The sequence below is a fragment of the Buteo buteo genome, chromosome Z (assembly GCF_964188355.1).
Source record: "Buteo buteo chromosome Z, bButBut1.hap1.1, whole genome shotgun sequence".
Classification (NCBI taxonomy): Eukaryota; Metazoa; Chordata; class Aves; order Accipitriformes; family Accipitridae; genus Buteo; species Buteo buteo.
This window is the reverse complement of record NC_134204.1, coordinates 52,557,409-52,574,567: the sequence shown is the minus strand read 5'-3', so window position 1 is coordinate 52,574,567 and position 17,159 is coordinate 52,557,409. Positions and strand designations below refer to the sequence as shown.

The 17,159-nt window shown below is 36.8% G+C and overlaps 1 protein-coding gene across 1 annotated transcript in view; it reads right to left on the bottom strand.

Moving 5' to 3' along the window:
* Positions 1-579: 579 nt before the first annotated feature.
* FBN2 (fibrillin 2) overlaps positions 580-17,159 on the bottom strand; it is a 173,808-nt gene continuing 157,228 nt past the window's right edge. The window contains exons 54-65 of the mRNA XM_075019653.1: positions 16,972-17,094; positions 16,413-16,544; positions 14,947-15,072; positions 12,346-12,552; positions 11,528-11,653; positions 10,809-10,931; positions 10,551-10,667; positions 9,749-9,877; positions 7,922-8,041; positions 5,884-6,115; positions 5,043-5,202; positions 580-2,543 (exon numbers count right to left, since the gene is read on the bottom strand). Coding sequence (XP_074875754.1) covers positions 2,169-2,543; positions 5,043-5,202; positions 5,884-6,115; positions 7,922-8,041; positions 9,749-9,877; positions 10,551-10,667; positions 10,809-10,931; positions 11,528-11,653; positions 12,346-12,552; positions 14,947-15,072; positions 16,413-16,544; positions 16,972-17,094 — 1,970 coding nt within the window. The 3' untranslated portion in view covers positions 580-2,168. The remainder of the gene's footprint in view (positions 2,544-5,042; positions 5,203-5,883; positions 6,116-7,921; positions 8,042-9,748; positions 9,878-10,550; positions 10,668-10,808; positions 10,932-11,527; positions 11,654-12,345; positions 12,553-14,946; positions 15,073-16,412; positions 16,545-16,971; positions 17,095-17,159) is intronic.

Genomic DNA, 17,159 nt, shown 5'->3' with positions numbered 1-17,159 from the left:
ACAGTCAGTATTGGCTATTACTTAAAAACAATCACCAGTTTAACTCTAAATGGAATAAAAAGACAGTGTAGTTTATGTAATGAGGTCTTTGTAGAAACCTTGCATACTTTTAAGAAAAAACTTTTTTTGCACTGCTGGGTTTGACAGTGTACCTCATGAAGGGCATTCAAGGAAAGGACTGCCAGCAAGCAAAAGTACCTTCATTGATGGTCTTATCAGATTTTTATTATTCAGGTAGATTGGAGGGTTTACATTCCTACTCTTAAATGTATGGGGAATTTTTTTTTAGAGCTGAATTACCAAACTTAAATTGTGATGGTCCTTCAGCCCTCATTACACAGATAAGCAAAACCTTCTGCAAGGGCAGAGTTTTAACTTTGTAAGGACAGTTTAATTCCCATGTTTCAGCTCTGTCATGATTGAGAAACTAAGTCAGCAAATGCTGTATAACCTTAAATGTGAGTGGAGAAGAGTTTGCACCACACCAGCTCCTTTTTCTGTTCTGAAATCCTTCAGATTTACAATTAGATGCTTATTTTGTGTAAAGAACACACACATTTCAAAGAAAAAAAATACCTCAAAATAAGCTTTATTGCAAGAAGTGTTGTCTTACAGATACAGACCTTCAAACAAAACTTTTTTTTCTTACAAACATTTGATTAAAAATGTACAAAGTTTCTTTTTCTTTTCAAAATCCCCAAAATCAACAAAAGAAAAGAAAAGAAAAATCACTGAGTATAACTTGATATAATCTTTGGTCAGCACTGATACGCAACTGAAACAATCCTGGAGTCAGCATGTGCTTTGGCTATTTTCACATATGAGATCCTGTTACATGATTAGTTACAGGCACCAGCTGTCAAAAAAAGCACCATTGAGACATACACTTAACACATAATGGTACAACATTTTAAAAAAATTACTAAAGTAAACTAAATGTCAACTGATTGTACAAACATCTTTCTTATAAAATAAGCTATGATAAAATGAGGCATACGGTGTATAACTACAGTATTAATGAAACTTCTAACAAATGGATTTCAAATACACATTTTCCTTGTCTGCGCTGCATAATTAGTTTGCACATATGGCAGTCCTGATACAGCTCTCAGTTTTTATTTAGTAAATGCACCATTATTTCAAGCCAGCACCAAACAGTATGAAACATCATGTATTCTCTTCAGAGAGACATTTTCTTCAGCTGCCTACAGTAATGCAAGTTTGTAGAGCACCCTTTCTGAGAATGAGGTGTAGTTGCATGTGTGGTTCCTTGAGGTTATTGGAAGGAAGTACAGTACAGTTTGGTTCTGCAATTCTAATGGTATTAAAAGCAGTCAAGGTATTTTGCTACAGTGGTTGTGCCTCTTCTTCCATTATTTGATGTGGCTGATTCAGAATACAGTCCTATTGAGCTGCTGTGAAATATGATCTCTGCAGAGACTGATATTGTAATTCTTGTCCTTTAAGACTTTTTTTTTTCTTTTTTTTGAATACTCAAGAGTTTTGCAGGAGCACGTTAGAATATCCAGAGATGTACTACAGTGCTCTTTCAGCTCTGATACATTTTAAAATTACTTATATACTATTTGGATGACTGGCCCAAATACAAAAGGAAACATCTTTCAAATCTATTTTTTTTTAATTAAGAAAGTACCTCTAAAATGTTATAGCTCAAATTTATAAATCTAAGGAAAAACAAGCAGGTTTCCCTTTTTGTTTACATAATTTGTTAATTTCTCCATATATTACTGCATTAAAAATAAATAAATTTCTATATTTTTTTTTAATTAGGAACTATAGCAAAATACCCAAAGTGTTACAGACTGCTAACAGGAAAAAAACAGCTCACATTTTTGTGCCATTTAGTGCCATATGATGACTTCTTGAACTTTAGCTTTTTAATATACTTTAAATTGAGGTTATATAAAAGATACAGTAACCATGATCGCCATTGTAATCAAAGTTTTGGCAGTGGCCAAAAGTTTAAGTTACCCTCCTGCAAGGGTGGTTCTGCAGTCTCGGCAGGATGGAAGGAAAGAGGTCTTCCCCTCTCTCTTCCTCCCCCCAAAGTCAGTGACTGTTTTAAAGCCTTGGAAAAGCAGATATGCTCAGGTGGGTAGACAGGTGAACAGAAGTGACTGAAGAACTGGACTCAGTCTGGAAGATGGCTAGTAGAGGTCTATCCACAGCCTCATTCTGAGAGCTTCCCCGAGCTCTCCTAAGAGGTAGTTGTCCTCATTGCTGTCTTCCAGTTTCTTCAGCTCCTTTTTCCTATATAGAGGAATGCTAGTGATTTCCAGTGTGTGAGTTCCAGGCACTGACTTTTTCTTAACTGTGTGCAAATAACTCAGTCCATCCCTCTCATGGATTTGAAAGATGCCATCATCATTGCCACGTGAGATGATGTAGCGGACGTGGTTGGTAAGGGGCTCAATGGCTGGCATGAGTTCTAGGATGTGCTCCTTGTTGTCAAGCCTGGAAATGTTGACTCTCATCTTCAAAGGACTATCCATGTCTAGACTTTCCAAGCTAATCTGCTCGATCTGAAGTAAAGGAGGAAAGATTGTTTAGACCAGGAGAGAAGCAGATATTTGCTTCCACTGGAAGAAGAATAATATGTGATTATTAACAGTTTCTGCATTTGTCAAAATCTAGCTGTGAAAGAAGCAATTGTAAATCATTTCCACCTGGGAGAACCGCTTGATTCCATATAACACACCCTGTAAATCTTGAAGGCTTCTCACACAGGCTTAACAGGATAATTTAAGTTACAGCATCAGGTCTACAGAGGGGGCTCAGGTTTCAGGTTCTTTTCACAATCTGTTTAACTTCATGCTTGCAAAATGTCCGTGTAAAGAAGAGACCTATGTTTACTACTGCAATAAGGACACTAATGTGAGGCACAGTCTTGTTCTTAGGATCAACTTCAGTGAGGAACATTACAGAAATACATACCACAACGCTGTATGGGAATTCCCTGAAATTTCTGGTGAAACTGTTTTAATGAAACCTGGCTTCTAAAAACAAGCAGTCTCAGCATTTGGTGAGGAGGAAGTACAGTGATTATAAAGGAAATTGAAGTAAGGAGAGAACTGCTGTATTGTTAGCCTTCCACAGAAAGGGGTAGTATGTCATGTTGTCCAATTACATCCTATCTGGACCACTGAAAGGAGTGTGGAAAAAAGTCCTAGCATTGTTTTTCTGACAAATCAGTTGTGTTCTTTTTTAATTTAAGCTTCAATATAGTTACACTGCAGGTGTGAATCTGTCCAGAGGTGTTAGTTGTGAACACACTCGGGAGTGGAGGGGGGGGGGGGGAATGAGTGCATTCCTAGGAAAACCACCTAGCTTTTGAAAACAACAGCTTTTGAAAGTGCTTCTACAAAAATATATAGGCTGTAGCCTTCTTTAGGAAACCTAAGTGAGGTACCTAGCCTACATGTCAAGATCCTTTCATGCTTGTAAATATAGCAAAGGATTTCTCTCTCTGAGGGAATTTCAATCATATGTGAGAACATATGTGTACTAATACGTAATGTAATTAAAAACATGTGGTGAAAACATGGAAAATTTGTGGACAGGAGCAAGTACTGTAGTGTTTTAAATATCGCACTCCATAGGTGTCATTAGTGATGAGATTGTTTCTTTTTTCACGTAGTTTTATGGGTATGAAACCCTTCACTTTTACTACTCAGGTAGTTCTAGTACTAGAAACTTAAAAGGTTAATGCTATTAAACGTAATAACAAGATTCAACAATTATTAACTAGATATGAAATTAACTGTGCAACAGAAAAAAAAGCTTCTCAAAACATCCATGTATTTCTGTGGTAGACTGACCACAGAATTCAGACTGAAACAGGTCCAATGGGAGTGGCGGTGGGAAGGGAAAATGGATGTTTGTGGGAAGTGTGGATGTGCGTGAGGAAATCAAACTTTTAGATTTTAAGTGCCAACACTATATTCTTCTAGCAGAAATTACAGGATTACTGGCTTCTTTAGAAACTTTGCCAATACAAGAACTGGCTCTGATGGCATCATGCAAAGTACTGTGTACTAAGGCTGGAGCTTCTGGGTTGTTTTATGTTCTTACCCTTTTAGAAAGGACACTTGTTGCCCTATTCTTTCAATGTAACTTGTGTGGCTAGCACACCTCATCATTTTAGTTGAGGGTTTGCATTTTGCCTGTTTGCATTACACAGCTCTTGTACTACTGAAGGAAAATCTGTGTGTGTTCCCACCTCTAAATTGAGTCAGTTTCCCATTACTGCAGATTTCAAGACCAGAGCTAATGCTAGAAGACAAAATCCTATCATACAGATAATGCAGATAACAGATATACAGGTATACTCTTCTAACTTTTCAAAAAAAGCACCTAAAAAGTGTAAACAGTAGGGCTATCCTTTCATGAGTATCCCATAACTTATTTTTATAAGCCCACAAAATGCAGCAAGAAAAAAATTAAGTCTGAAGTGTAATTCTCTAATACCCTCAGCAATTCTGCAAATACTGGACTTAAGTGTATCAGCTAGGTCATGGACTCCAGTCTCCCACAGTTATAAGCAACCATGGAATAGACATTTGGACTAAAATGATCTGCGAGAAGACCTACTTAGCTGTCCCAGACCATAAAATGCTGTCCAATTGCCTCCTGACAGCAGAACAGATTGCAGACATGACCAGTTTCCTAGCTCTCTGTAATTACAGCAAAATTGCAGACAGGACCAGTTTCCTAGCTCTCTGTAATTATAGCAAAATTATTTCCCTGAATATATTTTCAGGAACTAGACCACACCTTGCACTACAAAGGATTCTTTACAAGCTTTAAAAACTTCAGCCATTCATAGTTGTTCATACCTTTCTGATTGCCACATCATTCCTGCCAATAGGCAGGTGTAAAAAGCACTGGGGCAAGGCAAAAAAGATTTTCACCATTGAATGTGGCCTGTTAAAAAATTCCCTCCATTTACTGATACTGTTGAGTATCGTGCCTCTGAAAATACCTTGAAGTACACTATAGTGCTTATTTATCCTGGTACATACAGTGTCATTAGCGCTTCTCTTCTTCCTGTTGTCTTTTTTGGAATAGCCATTGATTTTGCACTCATAACATGCTTCAGGGGACAAAGCATTCTCTTCATCAGCATCTCCATCCAGTGGCAGGTACTGGCCTTTGTTAAATCCCATCCCTGAGACACAGTGGCTGTTGAAGAAAAACATCTGTTTTAGTTACTTCTTGCAGTTTCATGAACTGCCCTGTTAAATGGAAACTGAGTGTATGTAATCTGTACCACAGTGTCTGTATCCCCCTCCTTTCCCTTCCCTCAGCAGGAGGTCTGTGCATTAATTTTCTTCACACTAGTGTGGCATACTGAATGAAATACAACCATTGGCTGAAGGCCTGTAGGCTTTTCTAATTTTCATTTATAAGTTTTACAAAGAAACAGAACAAAACTAGCCTGCCCTGAACTTTGGAACTAGAGAATTTAGCCATTGTCATGTACCAGAACAATGTTATTAGAGTTTAATGTTCTGGGTTGATCAGCTTAAAACCCTTAATTAACTCAGTACAGAGGATACCTATCCTTATGCAGTAGCAGTCCTCATTGAGTGGGTTTGTGAAGTAGTTCTTGTGCAGATACTGGGGGAGAAAACAGAACTAATGGTTTAATGTTGCTTATATATTAGATTTAAAATGAGTATCATGCTGCATGCCTTTTTTTTTTTTTCCCTAGCTTATGGATGTTGTGTGCAAAGGTAGTAGAAAGGACGACTTAGTAGACTGTCCTTCATTTGCACCTCTGGTCTTCAGTCTGACTAAGGTTCAGCCTTTTTATAGCCTCCTGAATGTGTCTTTGATGAATGACTGTGTGGAGATACTCACCCTTGTCCAACTCTGTAATACCCAGGTGGACAACCACAAAGATAACCACCTTCAGTGTTGGAACAACCATAATTGCAGGGGTTCTTGGTAGAAGAGCACTCATTCACATCATGGCATGCACTGGAGAATTGGTCATAAGAAAATCCAGATGGGCAGGCACACTTGTAACTTCCAAGTGTGTTGTAGCAAGAAGCAGAGCCACATGTGTTAGGATTGGAGCATTCATTTTCATCTAGTAAGCAAACAAAAGTATATTGGTATCTTCTAATCTGAAAGACATCAGGCAAGCATGATGTAGCTAACAAATCAGAGTATCTGCAAGTCCTAGGGCTCTGCTACATCCTTGACCCATAGAGATTCGGTCTCTGAGAAAAAAGTACATTTGCAAAAGTCCCAAACACATATAGCTGGGCTCTAAAGGTATTTTAGGATACTGTTACTGTTAACCTTATATTGACTCAACACTCCCCCTTCCTTCAAGGTATGTCTTTCCTCTGTTTTGCTTCATGGTCGTCTCTCCCCTGGCCAGGTACACTCCTACCATATAAGGTCCACAGAGGAGAAATGAGCTGGAACTCCAGTCATACTCCAACCATGATAGTGTTCCTGGGCACCTAGTGATGGGGCAAAGTTATTCCATACTTGGTAGTGGAAACCTGCAGGCTCTGTGAGAGGAAAGACAATCTAAATAGCCAACCAAAATTAAAGAGAAAAGGAACTATTGTCTTCACCTGTGCGTGCTGAATTAAGATACAGAGAAGATGACTCTTCCAGTCAGTGTGACTGATTTGGTTCCAGGCTATATTGTGAAAAATGAGTAAGGAAAGTAGCTTGTTGTATAGAAAATCATGCTTTTGATAGTTGGCATGTGTTGCTTTTTTTATTTACCTTACCAAGGTACTGTTTCCCTGTAGGTGTTTTCCTCTCCCATACCATTAGCACATGCTTTACCATTCTTGTCTGCAGTTATTAGGAGACACATTCTTTTGAGGACTATCTCCAATATTCAGAGACTGTAGCTGGTTTGGAGTTTTGCGAGAGTTGTTTGTTGTGTGATCCTGTCAATCCCACCCCAGTCCTTTGCCTTCTTTGCTGTAGAGCAGTACTAAGTAAGGGGTGATGATGGTGGTTGGGACTTCAGAAAAACTGCCTGGTGTACTACTTAATGTAAAATGGGTATACTAATCTGATTTATATGTCTAGGATCAGGACAGCAAGATTAGCCTATAAGAAACGTATGGCAGTGCTCACAGATGTCCTCTAATTACGACACCATTGACAGAGAACCATGAAAGCAAACCTGAAAAGGTAAATAAGTTGTTATGGTGCCTTGTGAACAGTACAGGATGGGGTTGTTCGGGTGTGTGTTGGTTCTTATTTAAAAAAAAAATTCCCACATTTCATTTGGTGTGGCAGTTAGCTTAGTTCATGAAACACAGAAAAGAAATGATGGATTGAATGAGCTAAACCTACCATAAAACTGCTGAGCTGATTAATTTGTCCCTGATACCTGCCCAAAGAAGTAATGTACGCCTTAAGACTGTATTTTGGAAGTAGGAAACCCTTAATCGTTATGTTGATATTTTTTCTCCCCATCGACTATAGATGCTATTCTGTAGTATTCTCAAATTGCTAATAATGGTGAGTGATTCTTCCTGATGAAAGGTGGGATTTGTTTGTTTGTTTGTTTTTCCCCAGCAGAGGTATTTACATTGATGCTTTCAGGAATTCAATGAACATCTTCCCACCTTTCTAAGATGCGGATTTTTCCGAGGAGAAGGGATTCAGAATTTAGGCCTTACTAGGAAAACTCCTTGTCACACAGAGTTTCAACAGGATGAGTGTGTTTTCTTGTTACCTTATGTATTGATTTATGCTGGGAGTAATAAGTGTATGGAAGGAGGGGGAGAGAGGAAGAAAAGATTTGTGTCTGCATACTCTTTGTACTGCCCATTCTTGTCCTCGCCTGGCAGTTGTCACTATAAACATTATGACACCTTTGCTGTTTAAATATATCCTGTGCTGTTTGCTTCCTTACCAACACATTGATTCCACTGGTAATGCTGAATATATCCTTGTGGGCACCCACATCTGTATCCACCCAGGATGTTTTGACAGCCATGCTGGCACCTATGGTTTCCATCACATTCATCCACATCTTTGCAATCAGTAGAGAAGTAGAACATGAAAGAATACATGATTATACACGTTGCCAAATACATTACCCACTTTGATCATTTGAAATGATCACTGAAATTGAATGATCATTGAAACACCAGTACTTATGACAGAGGAGTACTGCTGTACTACAGAAGCACCATTCAGGTTGGTCTTTTGGAAAGTCTGAAAGTCAGTTAATGTAGTGTTCTTTCTATTATCAATAATCCTATTGGAGCATTTGAGCCTTTGTATTACTCTGATTTGGAGAAGAAACATTTTTCCTAGTAATCCTACATGATATTGCTTTAATGTAATGTTTAGAATCTGTATGTTTTTTTATTTCAGTTTTCAAACCAACTATGTAGGACTAAACTTTCAGTTTTCTGGAACATATCAAAGTGTTTGAATATGAGGAATAGACAGCAAATTTGGATGTAAGTGCTTACCTTTGCAATTAAAAAGAAAAAGCCATCTAAAGAGTCTCTGAGGTATGTGTAAATACAGAAGAAAGCAACAAAGAAAAAACAAAATGTAAAAACTCAGTCATCTGAAATAGTGTCTGCTATAAGAAGTAAGTAGATTATACACAGCCTGATGTGTCAGGTACAGTATGCAGTTGTAATAGAAAATAAAAAAATCATGTATGATATCACAGTTCTAAGTTACACTCTAGTTGTCCACAGTTTGAAACAAATTTAATGGAATTGTGATGTCACAAAGCCTGAGGTGCAGAAAACCATCATGCCAGGAACTGAAAGCTGTCATTTCATCAGTAATAGCTTATAGAGCAGTTCTGATGTGCTATTTATGTATGCATCTTGTGAATGCTTTGATATGTATAATATAGTGTTTTGTTTCGTAGGTGTTGAATGAAGTACACAACAAGATGTATCTACTTTATGAGAACAAAGTAATCTGACAGAAGATAATGCTTTCTAGAACTTCTGGCTGCATATATTCTGCACTGTTCCTCTAGAAATAGGCTCTAAATGTCAATTTCTGTTTTAAATGCTGTATCAAGGTAGCTGACATTTTGAGATGTCATAAATCTATGCATATATACCTCTGCATTTCTAATTCTCAGCAGCCAGATGGCCTAGTACTGCCTTTTATTTCTTCTTTGCTCAATATCTGAGGCCCAGTGGAGAATCTGGAGCTCTCAAATAGAGATTTCCTGACTGGGGCTCCCTTTTGGGCCAACAGAGAGAGATGAAGCTCAATGATATAATTTGTATTTTAACTGTAGTGAATTACCCTTCTGAATGTGTATCTCTCCAGTAGATGACTGAAAGTATGGAATTTAGAATCTAATCTTGGATACCCTCAGGTGGATTATTACAATTAGCTGAAACAAAAATTGTAGAGAGAATCTGTTTACGTTGTATGAAAATGAAAATTAAAAAGAAGAGAAAACTAGACTTTTAGATGCCTAAAGCTATGTGAAGTTGAAATGGCAGCCTGGAAACAGTAGTTCAAGAGTTCAGCTAAAAAGTCACTTTTTATTCTAATTTGTATTAAAATTACTCAGGCAGTATGTTGTTACATACAATTATGCTTAATATTACTCAAATACTTTCCTATTTCTTTTTGGTATTTACTTTTACTATGGCTGGTGCTCTGTTTTATGTGTCTTTGACATCACAAGATTCACTAGACACAGAAGTAAGGATTTGCACCGTTGAAAAAATTGACCTTCACTAGTTACCTTCGCAGTTTAATCCAGTAGAATCTAGAGAAAATCCCCTTTGACATTCACAGGTAAAACTACCAGGGGTGTTTTGGCAAATTCCTTTTGATCCACAAAGCGATGGCTGAGAACCACATTCATTGTTATCTTAAAAATGCAGAGGAGAGAGAAGAAGGTTGGTATACCTTGTGGCATGATTTTAAACATGTTCATGTAATATTTCTTAGGAGGCTGAAATCCACAGAAGGGCAACAATTTATTTTGAAAATGTAGCTTTTCATATTTAAATGTCAGATGACCTGACAACTCATGCAGAGCTATGGGTAATTAATAAATCAGAAGTGCAAGTTGTAATTCAGTTATGAGTGCGAAACACAAAGGTATGTAATTGCTGACAGTGAAAAAATGCTGCACTTCCGTATTAGCTGAACTAAAATAGTTTCAGTTGGCAAGATTCATACATATGCTTAAGATCTAAAGACATCTGTATCTATTAAAAAAGAAAATGCAGCCTGTTTTTGTTTAACGACATTTTAAATCAGATTTTAATACTTTACTCCTTTGTCTCCATGTGTTTATACTTAGAATATAATAACATGTATTAAATATGTACAACTGTTTACTAAGCAAAAAAATAACCAATGGTGGATAGACTGATTTTTCTTTAGCTATAATTGCTGCTTTTCAAAATCTGTTTTCTGGACTCCTGACATTATTGCTTTGTATTATTACTGTTTATACAGAGCAAAAGAAATGAATAAGAATTGAGAATGTTGTTCTTATAGAAAAACTGATGCAAGAAAATGAATGCTTTTCTTACCAATACAAGCTGTGTGATGTTGCGTAAAACCAGGTGGACATTTGCATGTGAAGCCTCCAAGGGTGTTGACACAGAGAAACTGACAATTGTGTTGTTTGCTTTGACATTCATCAAGATCTGAAAGTGAGAGATGTTGTTGTCTTAAGAAAAGTCACCAGAAAAAAGTCTTAACTTGATAAAAGTACCACACTTCAAAACTATTTCCTTTTAAGTCAAGGTGCAATAAAATTAAAAGTTGCTGTGTGTAACTTTCTTTACCTCTACATGTCTTTCCATCTTCCTGAAGGATGTAGCCCCGAGGACATGAGCACTGATAGCTCCCTTCTGAGTTCTTGCAGATAAAATTGCATGGTTTAGGAGACTGAGAGCACTCATCAAGATCTAAGGAGAGAAAATGTTAAGTACCTGTTGTACTGATTTCTTTATCTGTCTTTGAAGGGTGTTTTCTAAACAGCACTATATTTAAGAGAAAAATGTTTGTAGGAAAAGTTCCCAATTCACTTTGGTTCAGAGTTCCTGTTTCTTTCTCTATGGATGTGTTGTGGTGGAGTTGCCACTACAGGGACAAAGTGAGTGTCTCAGAAGAGTAATATACTAGAGTGACAGTGGCATTAATATTTTCATCTAAGACTAAGTATTTATTTTTGAGCATACTATGGTATACTTATATTTGTTAACCAACAGGAAAGTGGGAAAATGTAGACCACAAAATGATGACCTCATTTGTCAGTCAAAATGGTTATATAGCTGAAACATATTTCAGTGCTCATGCTACTGCAGGAATATTGCCAATACAGCTTGTTTCTTCATTTCCCCAAATGAAATACAAAAATAGAAGTGTGTATTAGGAAAAGAAAGATAGAAAGAAATAAAAGAGATTAAGAGGAAAACCTGCTTTGATACAAAGGCTTACAGAGGTTGATACATCATTATGTACCAATTAAAAAATAACTGATGATTAAAATGCTGAATCTTACCAATACAAGATGTGCCACTTATGTCAGTGGTATAGCCAACTTTGCAAAAGCATCGGAAGGAGCCCATAGTGTTAATACACTGTCCATTTCTACACAGCTTTGGCATGACCTTACATTCATCAATATCTGTACAGAAAATATTAAGTATGTCATCTTTCACTTTTAAATTTGACTTTTTTCTTTTCTTGCATTTTTCTTTCTATCATGTTTCTGATAGGAACTTTGCCCTTTCTCTCTCTTTAAAAATGGATTTGAATTCGAAGTCAAACATCCTTCAAACTTTCATGATTGTTTTTTATATCAAAACCTTCCTGCTATTTCATTGGGTACTCAGGTTCCAGTTTTGCTAACTCAAAATACAAAACCCATAGTAGTGGATTTTATTATGACCAGTCAGATGATACAAAAAATTTTTCACCACAATTTGAAAATGTATGTTAGCTTCTTCTTCCTGTGTGGAAAGAGTAACTGCAAAGCATTCAGTGAGACTGCTGTTAGAACCACTGTTGTTGCCTTTGCCATGTATGCAACTTTTCAGCATATGAAAGCTTTGGGATAATTTCTAGCTTTTAGTTACTGGTTGGTACCTCCTGTTTTAGATCCCAACCCTGAAAATTCTGCACAGCTGTGAGTATTCTGGTTGCAGCTACTGTTTAAAGGTGTTTTTAATTTCTGGTCTTTCAGCAGCATTTGAAAAATCAAACTCTGTTGCTTTGCAGAAAATTCTTTGAAGGATCTTCAAAGAGAATTCTGCATTTTCTTAAATATATGAGCATATTCTTTCCCCCTTTTCTGTCTCTTTTTATCCCTGCAAATACCTCTTCCATCTGTAGTATAGCCTGGTCCGTGTGGACAGAGTTTCTTATATTGGGTGGTTCCAGGAAGCGGACAGAGCTCACACTGGTTACCCCAGCCCCGGCCTCCATCACAGCAGCACTCAGATTTAGTGACAAGATTCCGGCTGCTTGAAGCCATCTGACACATTGTCTGTAAAACTTCAGCAAAGCAAAACCCTTGGCGATTATCTGTAAGGAAGAAGTAGAGGGATCAAAAAAGAGCACGAGATAAACATCTGATCCATTAAGCATATAATCTATTATTCTGGTTCTCTGTCAACACATGCAAGCACTAGAAGATTATTAGCAGCCAGTCTGTGAAGCCTCTTTTGACTTAGCCTTTCAGATTTGTTGTGTTTTCTGATAATCTGCTGCCATTTCAGGTGTATTCCAGATATCTCTAAAGTTCAGTACCTGCATGAGCTGGATACGAGTTTTACTTCTAGGAAAGTTGCACCCTGGGGCATATCTGGTGAGCTTGCTTGATAGTAAACCAGGCTGCGGGCCAAACTGAGCTTCCACTTAAGCTGCCTGTGTTTGGCTTGCATTTGAATGATTTACTTGGAGTGAGGTTAGAAGTTTGTTTTGTTTGTTTGTTTCACTGGCCAAAATAGCATGTCTATGATTTAGAATTATCCTGATGTGGTTTAAACGACTAAGTCCTTAGCATTTAAAATAGTCTATGCAACTCAGCACTTTTTCAGTAGCACTCCTAATTTTTGTTGGGGGGGTGTGTGGGGGGAGATTTATATGGCCATACTGTTGATTTGTCCCTTTCTAATTCTATTTTCCTTAATTTTTAAACCTTTTGGTTAATACCTGTCAATCATGAAAGAGGAGTGAAACTTCAGTCATTAAGCTCCTACAAGTTTCCTTCAAACAGGCAGCTGAGGAGAGCAGAGACCCCAGCTTCCAGTGCTAATGGAAACTCTAATTTTTGCAGAGATGATATCTTCCAAATAGGCTGTCACCTGTCTTATTTGTTAATTAAAATGGAGACATTGTCAACCATGGTCTGACAGACACTCATGTTCTTAAATAAAAGATTTTATTTTCTTTTCTTAAAGCTAAAAGTTAAAATCCTTCAGATCCCTCAGAATGTGTATATGTATCAACACCCAGCTGACCTTCTCTTGTACAACTATTAGGAGTAGAATGTATACATTTCTTACATGAATTCGGTAAAATGCGAACTTTGGCTATAGCTAAACTTAATTTGGGTGCCTGGTAACTTAACTGTTTACATCAAATAAAGCTGTCCTCCCTGAAAGTGTCAGTTGTGTGAGACAGCATGTTTGATGTAGTAATTTGCAAGACTTAGCAGATTTCTGTTCTCCTAGATAGACATATTGCACAAGTCTTTATGCACATCATGACTTGAAGAACATATAAGTGCTTTATCCCCAATTTGAGATGTGGGATAAATTTTAATGTGAACACAATATGAAGGTTTACACAATATATTTAAAATAATGTAAACTAAGACTTAATGTTTGTGTTTTAATTCCAAAGAAATACTTTGTTTCTGCCAGACTAATTTTTCATTTTAATTTCTGAACCAGAAAACCGTAAAGGAAAAGCAGCAATGAGCAAACTAACCCAAAGCATAGCTTTCAGAAAATAATAAGAAAATCATATATTAAATATTAGAAAGCAATAATGACCTCCAAGCAGGGTATTTCCTTGGCATTAATGATTGGCTGGGTTTAACAGACTGCAGCATCCTCTCCCCATCTGGTCTTAATCCTTTGGAAATACCCTGCACTTCCAGTGCTATTGCTTTGCCATGAAGTCAGCACACTACTGGTGACAATTTACAGGCAGCTGGTTTTATAGCACTTACAGAAGATAGTACACAAGTATTTTTGATGCAATAATACTAATAAATACTCATACAGTTTCAGTATTGTAAAATACTTTGCAGTATCTACACTTGAACACTGATCATGAAAAAGTAAGGTTTTGCAGTTCTGTTTGATTTCTAAAAAGGGAACACTTAATTTTATAGTGCAAATGACAAGTCTGAACATACTGAAAAGGAAATACAGGTTGATGAATGTAAAACCCTTCATCAGAATTTAATGTGCAGGCCTGCCTCAAAACAATTTAATATATCTTGCAAATTTGTGGTGAAATCCTAGTATTTTGTGTTCATAATCATTGTCTGAATTAAAGGTGCAGAAAATTCAGATACCTAGTTGCAGTACTGTGGCGCTTAAGATGTTGTTCTGAATATGGAAACAATTTTGCTCTGCATCCCAGGTATTGATCTATCTAAGGTAACTAATTCTGCTTCTTCTTTAAAAATACCTGTATTTTGTCCTGATAGTGTTGCTCAGCACCATATTTATGTCCTTTCGAATTTAGACACTTCTATGTGAGGCCCCTGATTGCTAGACTCAGCTGACATTCTCAAGGTGCTCCTCATACCTATCATTATTTAATATAATATTGTTTAATTAATAAGGGTGATTATTTAATTTTTGTATATACGAGAACTATTAGGTACTCAGAAGCCTAATTTACACTCTGCATCCCTTACACTTTAATGTAAGATGAAATGTATATGAAAGAGGCATTTACCAAGACACTCAATGCGTGATGGACTTGACAGGAATCCTTCATTACATTCACATCGGTAGCTCCCAATAACGTTCACGCAACGACCATTTTCACAGATACCTGGCTTGGTGCGGCATTCATTTTCATCTTTACAAAAATATAATAAAAAACATTAAATAAATTGTTACAAGAAAATATATTAGACTTCTAGAATGCATTAATTATTCTGCGTAATATTTACAAAATATTTGCAAGTGGAAAATCAACAACTGATTAAGCCTGGAAAGGACTTTCCTAATAATACTATCCTACTCCATTTCTTATGTATTGCATCCTAGGATGAAAGTTTTGATCCTTGTATGTTCTTTGCAACTTATAAGAAAAAAGCAGAAAACACACGCAGCAGAGCAAGTTCTAGTCATAACTTTTACCTGGCAAGTAACATCTAAGTAAAATTGGAATATGTGCATGATTTGAGTAAAAAATTTTCACTTTGTAATCGTCAAGAGTCTCTGAATATGTCTGACCTCTCCTGTAATCAGTCACATTTCAGTCCACACACCATTTCCCTGAAACAGTTTACAATCTTAGTGTGTTTTCTTCCATAGCTAATGGCACAGATACTGTAAGCAATTACACACCCTTATAGATTCTTAAAATAAAACCTCAGAAAAACCTCAGGGCAAAAATGGCAAAATTGTTGTTAATACATATTATTTCCCCTGAAAAATATCATAAAGATCTGTAAAGGAGAGTAGTCATTCTCCTGCTTTTCACTTAAAGCATTCACTGAGATGGATGTTTAATTTTTTTTTTTTTCTTCTGAGCCAATGACAACCTTAGCCACCTTTGTCCACAGAGAACTTTGGAATGCTCTCGGATTTTTTTATGTACCAGAAGAAAGTATCATTTGCCAAAATGTAGCTATTGTTTCCCCCTCAACTAACTGAGAAAATGATGGAGGAAAGCTGTTCACTTACCTGCAGGATGGAGAATTATTTTGAACTATGGAAGTTTCCACTTCTTATGCCCTTCATGGCTTTTATATGTTTTTTCAGAATCTTACAGTTTTAATTCTTTACGGAACTGCCACATTATTCATAAACAGTATTAATGCTAAAGGAAATGTAACTTTTTATTTATGACAATTCTGCTTCCTACTCATCAAATGAGGTCTCTTTTGTTTGGCAACTTAATTTTTTAAAACTAACAAGTGTCTGAAAAACTTTCTGATTTTTTGGTACAACAAAAGAAACAAAACCAGAGTTTTTCTTTTGAAATACTTATTAGTCATTTAGAACTCCTTTCAGATAAGGCTCAAACCTTGAAACAAAAAAGAAAGTTTAAAGTGTTGGGCATCATTAGCTATGTTAAGTGTCCTTTATGAACTGCTATTTTCTAGTTTACTATATACATATACAGAGAATTTTTCATTTGTTTGCTTGTTTGTATTTCAGTAGATGTCTTCTTCCCTTTCTAAGCTTCACCTGTGCAGCCTTCTCCATCGGGTCTCCGGGTCATTCCAGGAGGACAAATGCACATGAAAGTACCAATCAAATTTTTGCACATCATGCCTCTTGATTCGCAGTCATGGAGACCTTCTGCACACTCATCTAGATCTGGAAAAAAATAAGTATTTTGTGTTTGAACTTCCTTCCAGTAGCCTCAGTTGCTGAAGACAAGTAGCACTTTCTCAAGAAAAAGATCATACAGACTTCCCTAATTAACAAGCACTGAAGAAAAATCTGAGAGCTATGCTTAATTGTAGTTGTCTTAATGTTTGTGAACTGTAACAACCTGTCAAGTTAAAGATGAACTTCACCATTGTGACCTTCTTGGCTTTACAATCCCCATCAAGGGGTACACTTGATAACAAAACCCTAGATACTGGTCTTATATGAGTTCTGAAAGAGTAAATCATCATCTGCTGGGCTGTTGCTACATTCCACTGACAGGATGAATGCAAGATGCACAGAAACATTTGGATTATGCTTTGGCCAGTACAGGGTGATGGAAGTCAGTCAAAGTTTATATGTCAGTCATTACCTTTGCACATCTTTTGGTCTTCTCTTAGTTCATAGCCGACTGGACATGTGCATTCATAGAAACCGTAAGTGTTGATACAACGAAAAGCACACAGCAAGGGATTCTGAGCACACTCATTTATATCTGAACAGAAAGGAACAAAATAATCATTCTCCACTAAGTTTTAAAACAATCACCAAGAAGGTTTT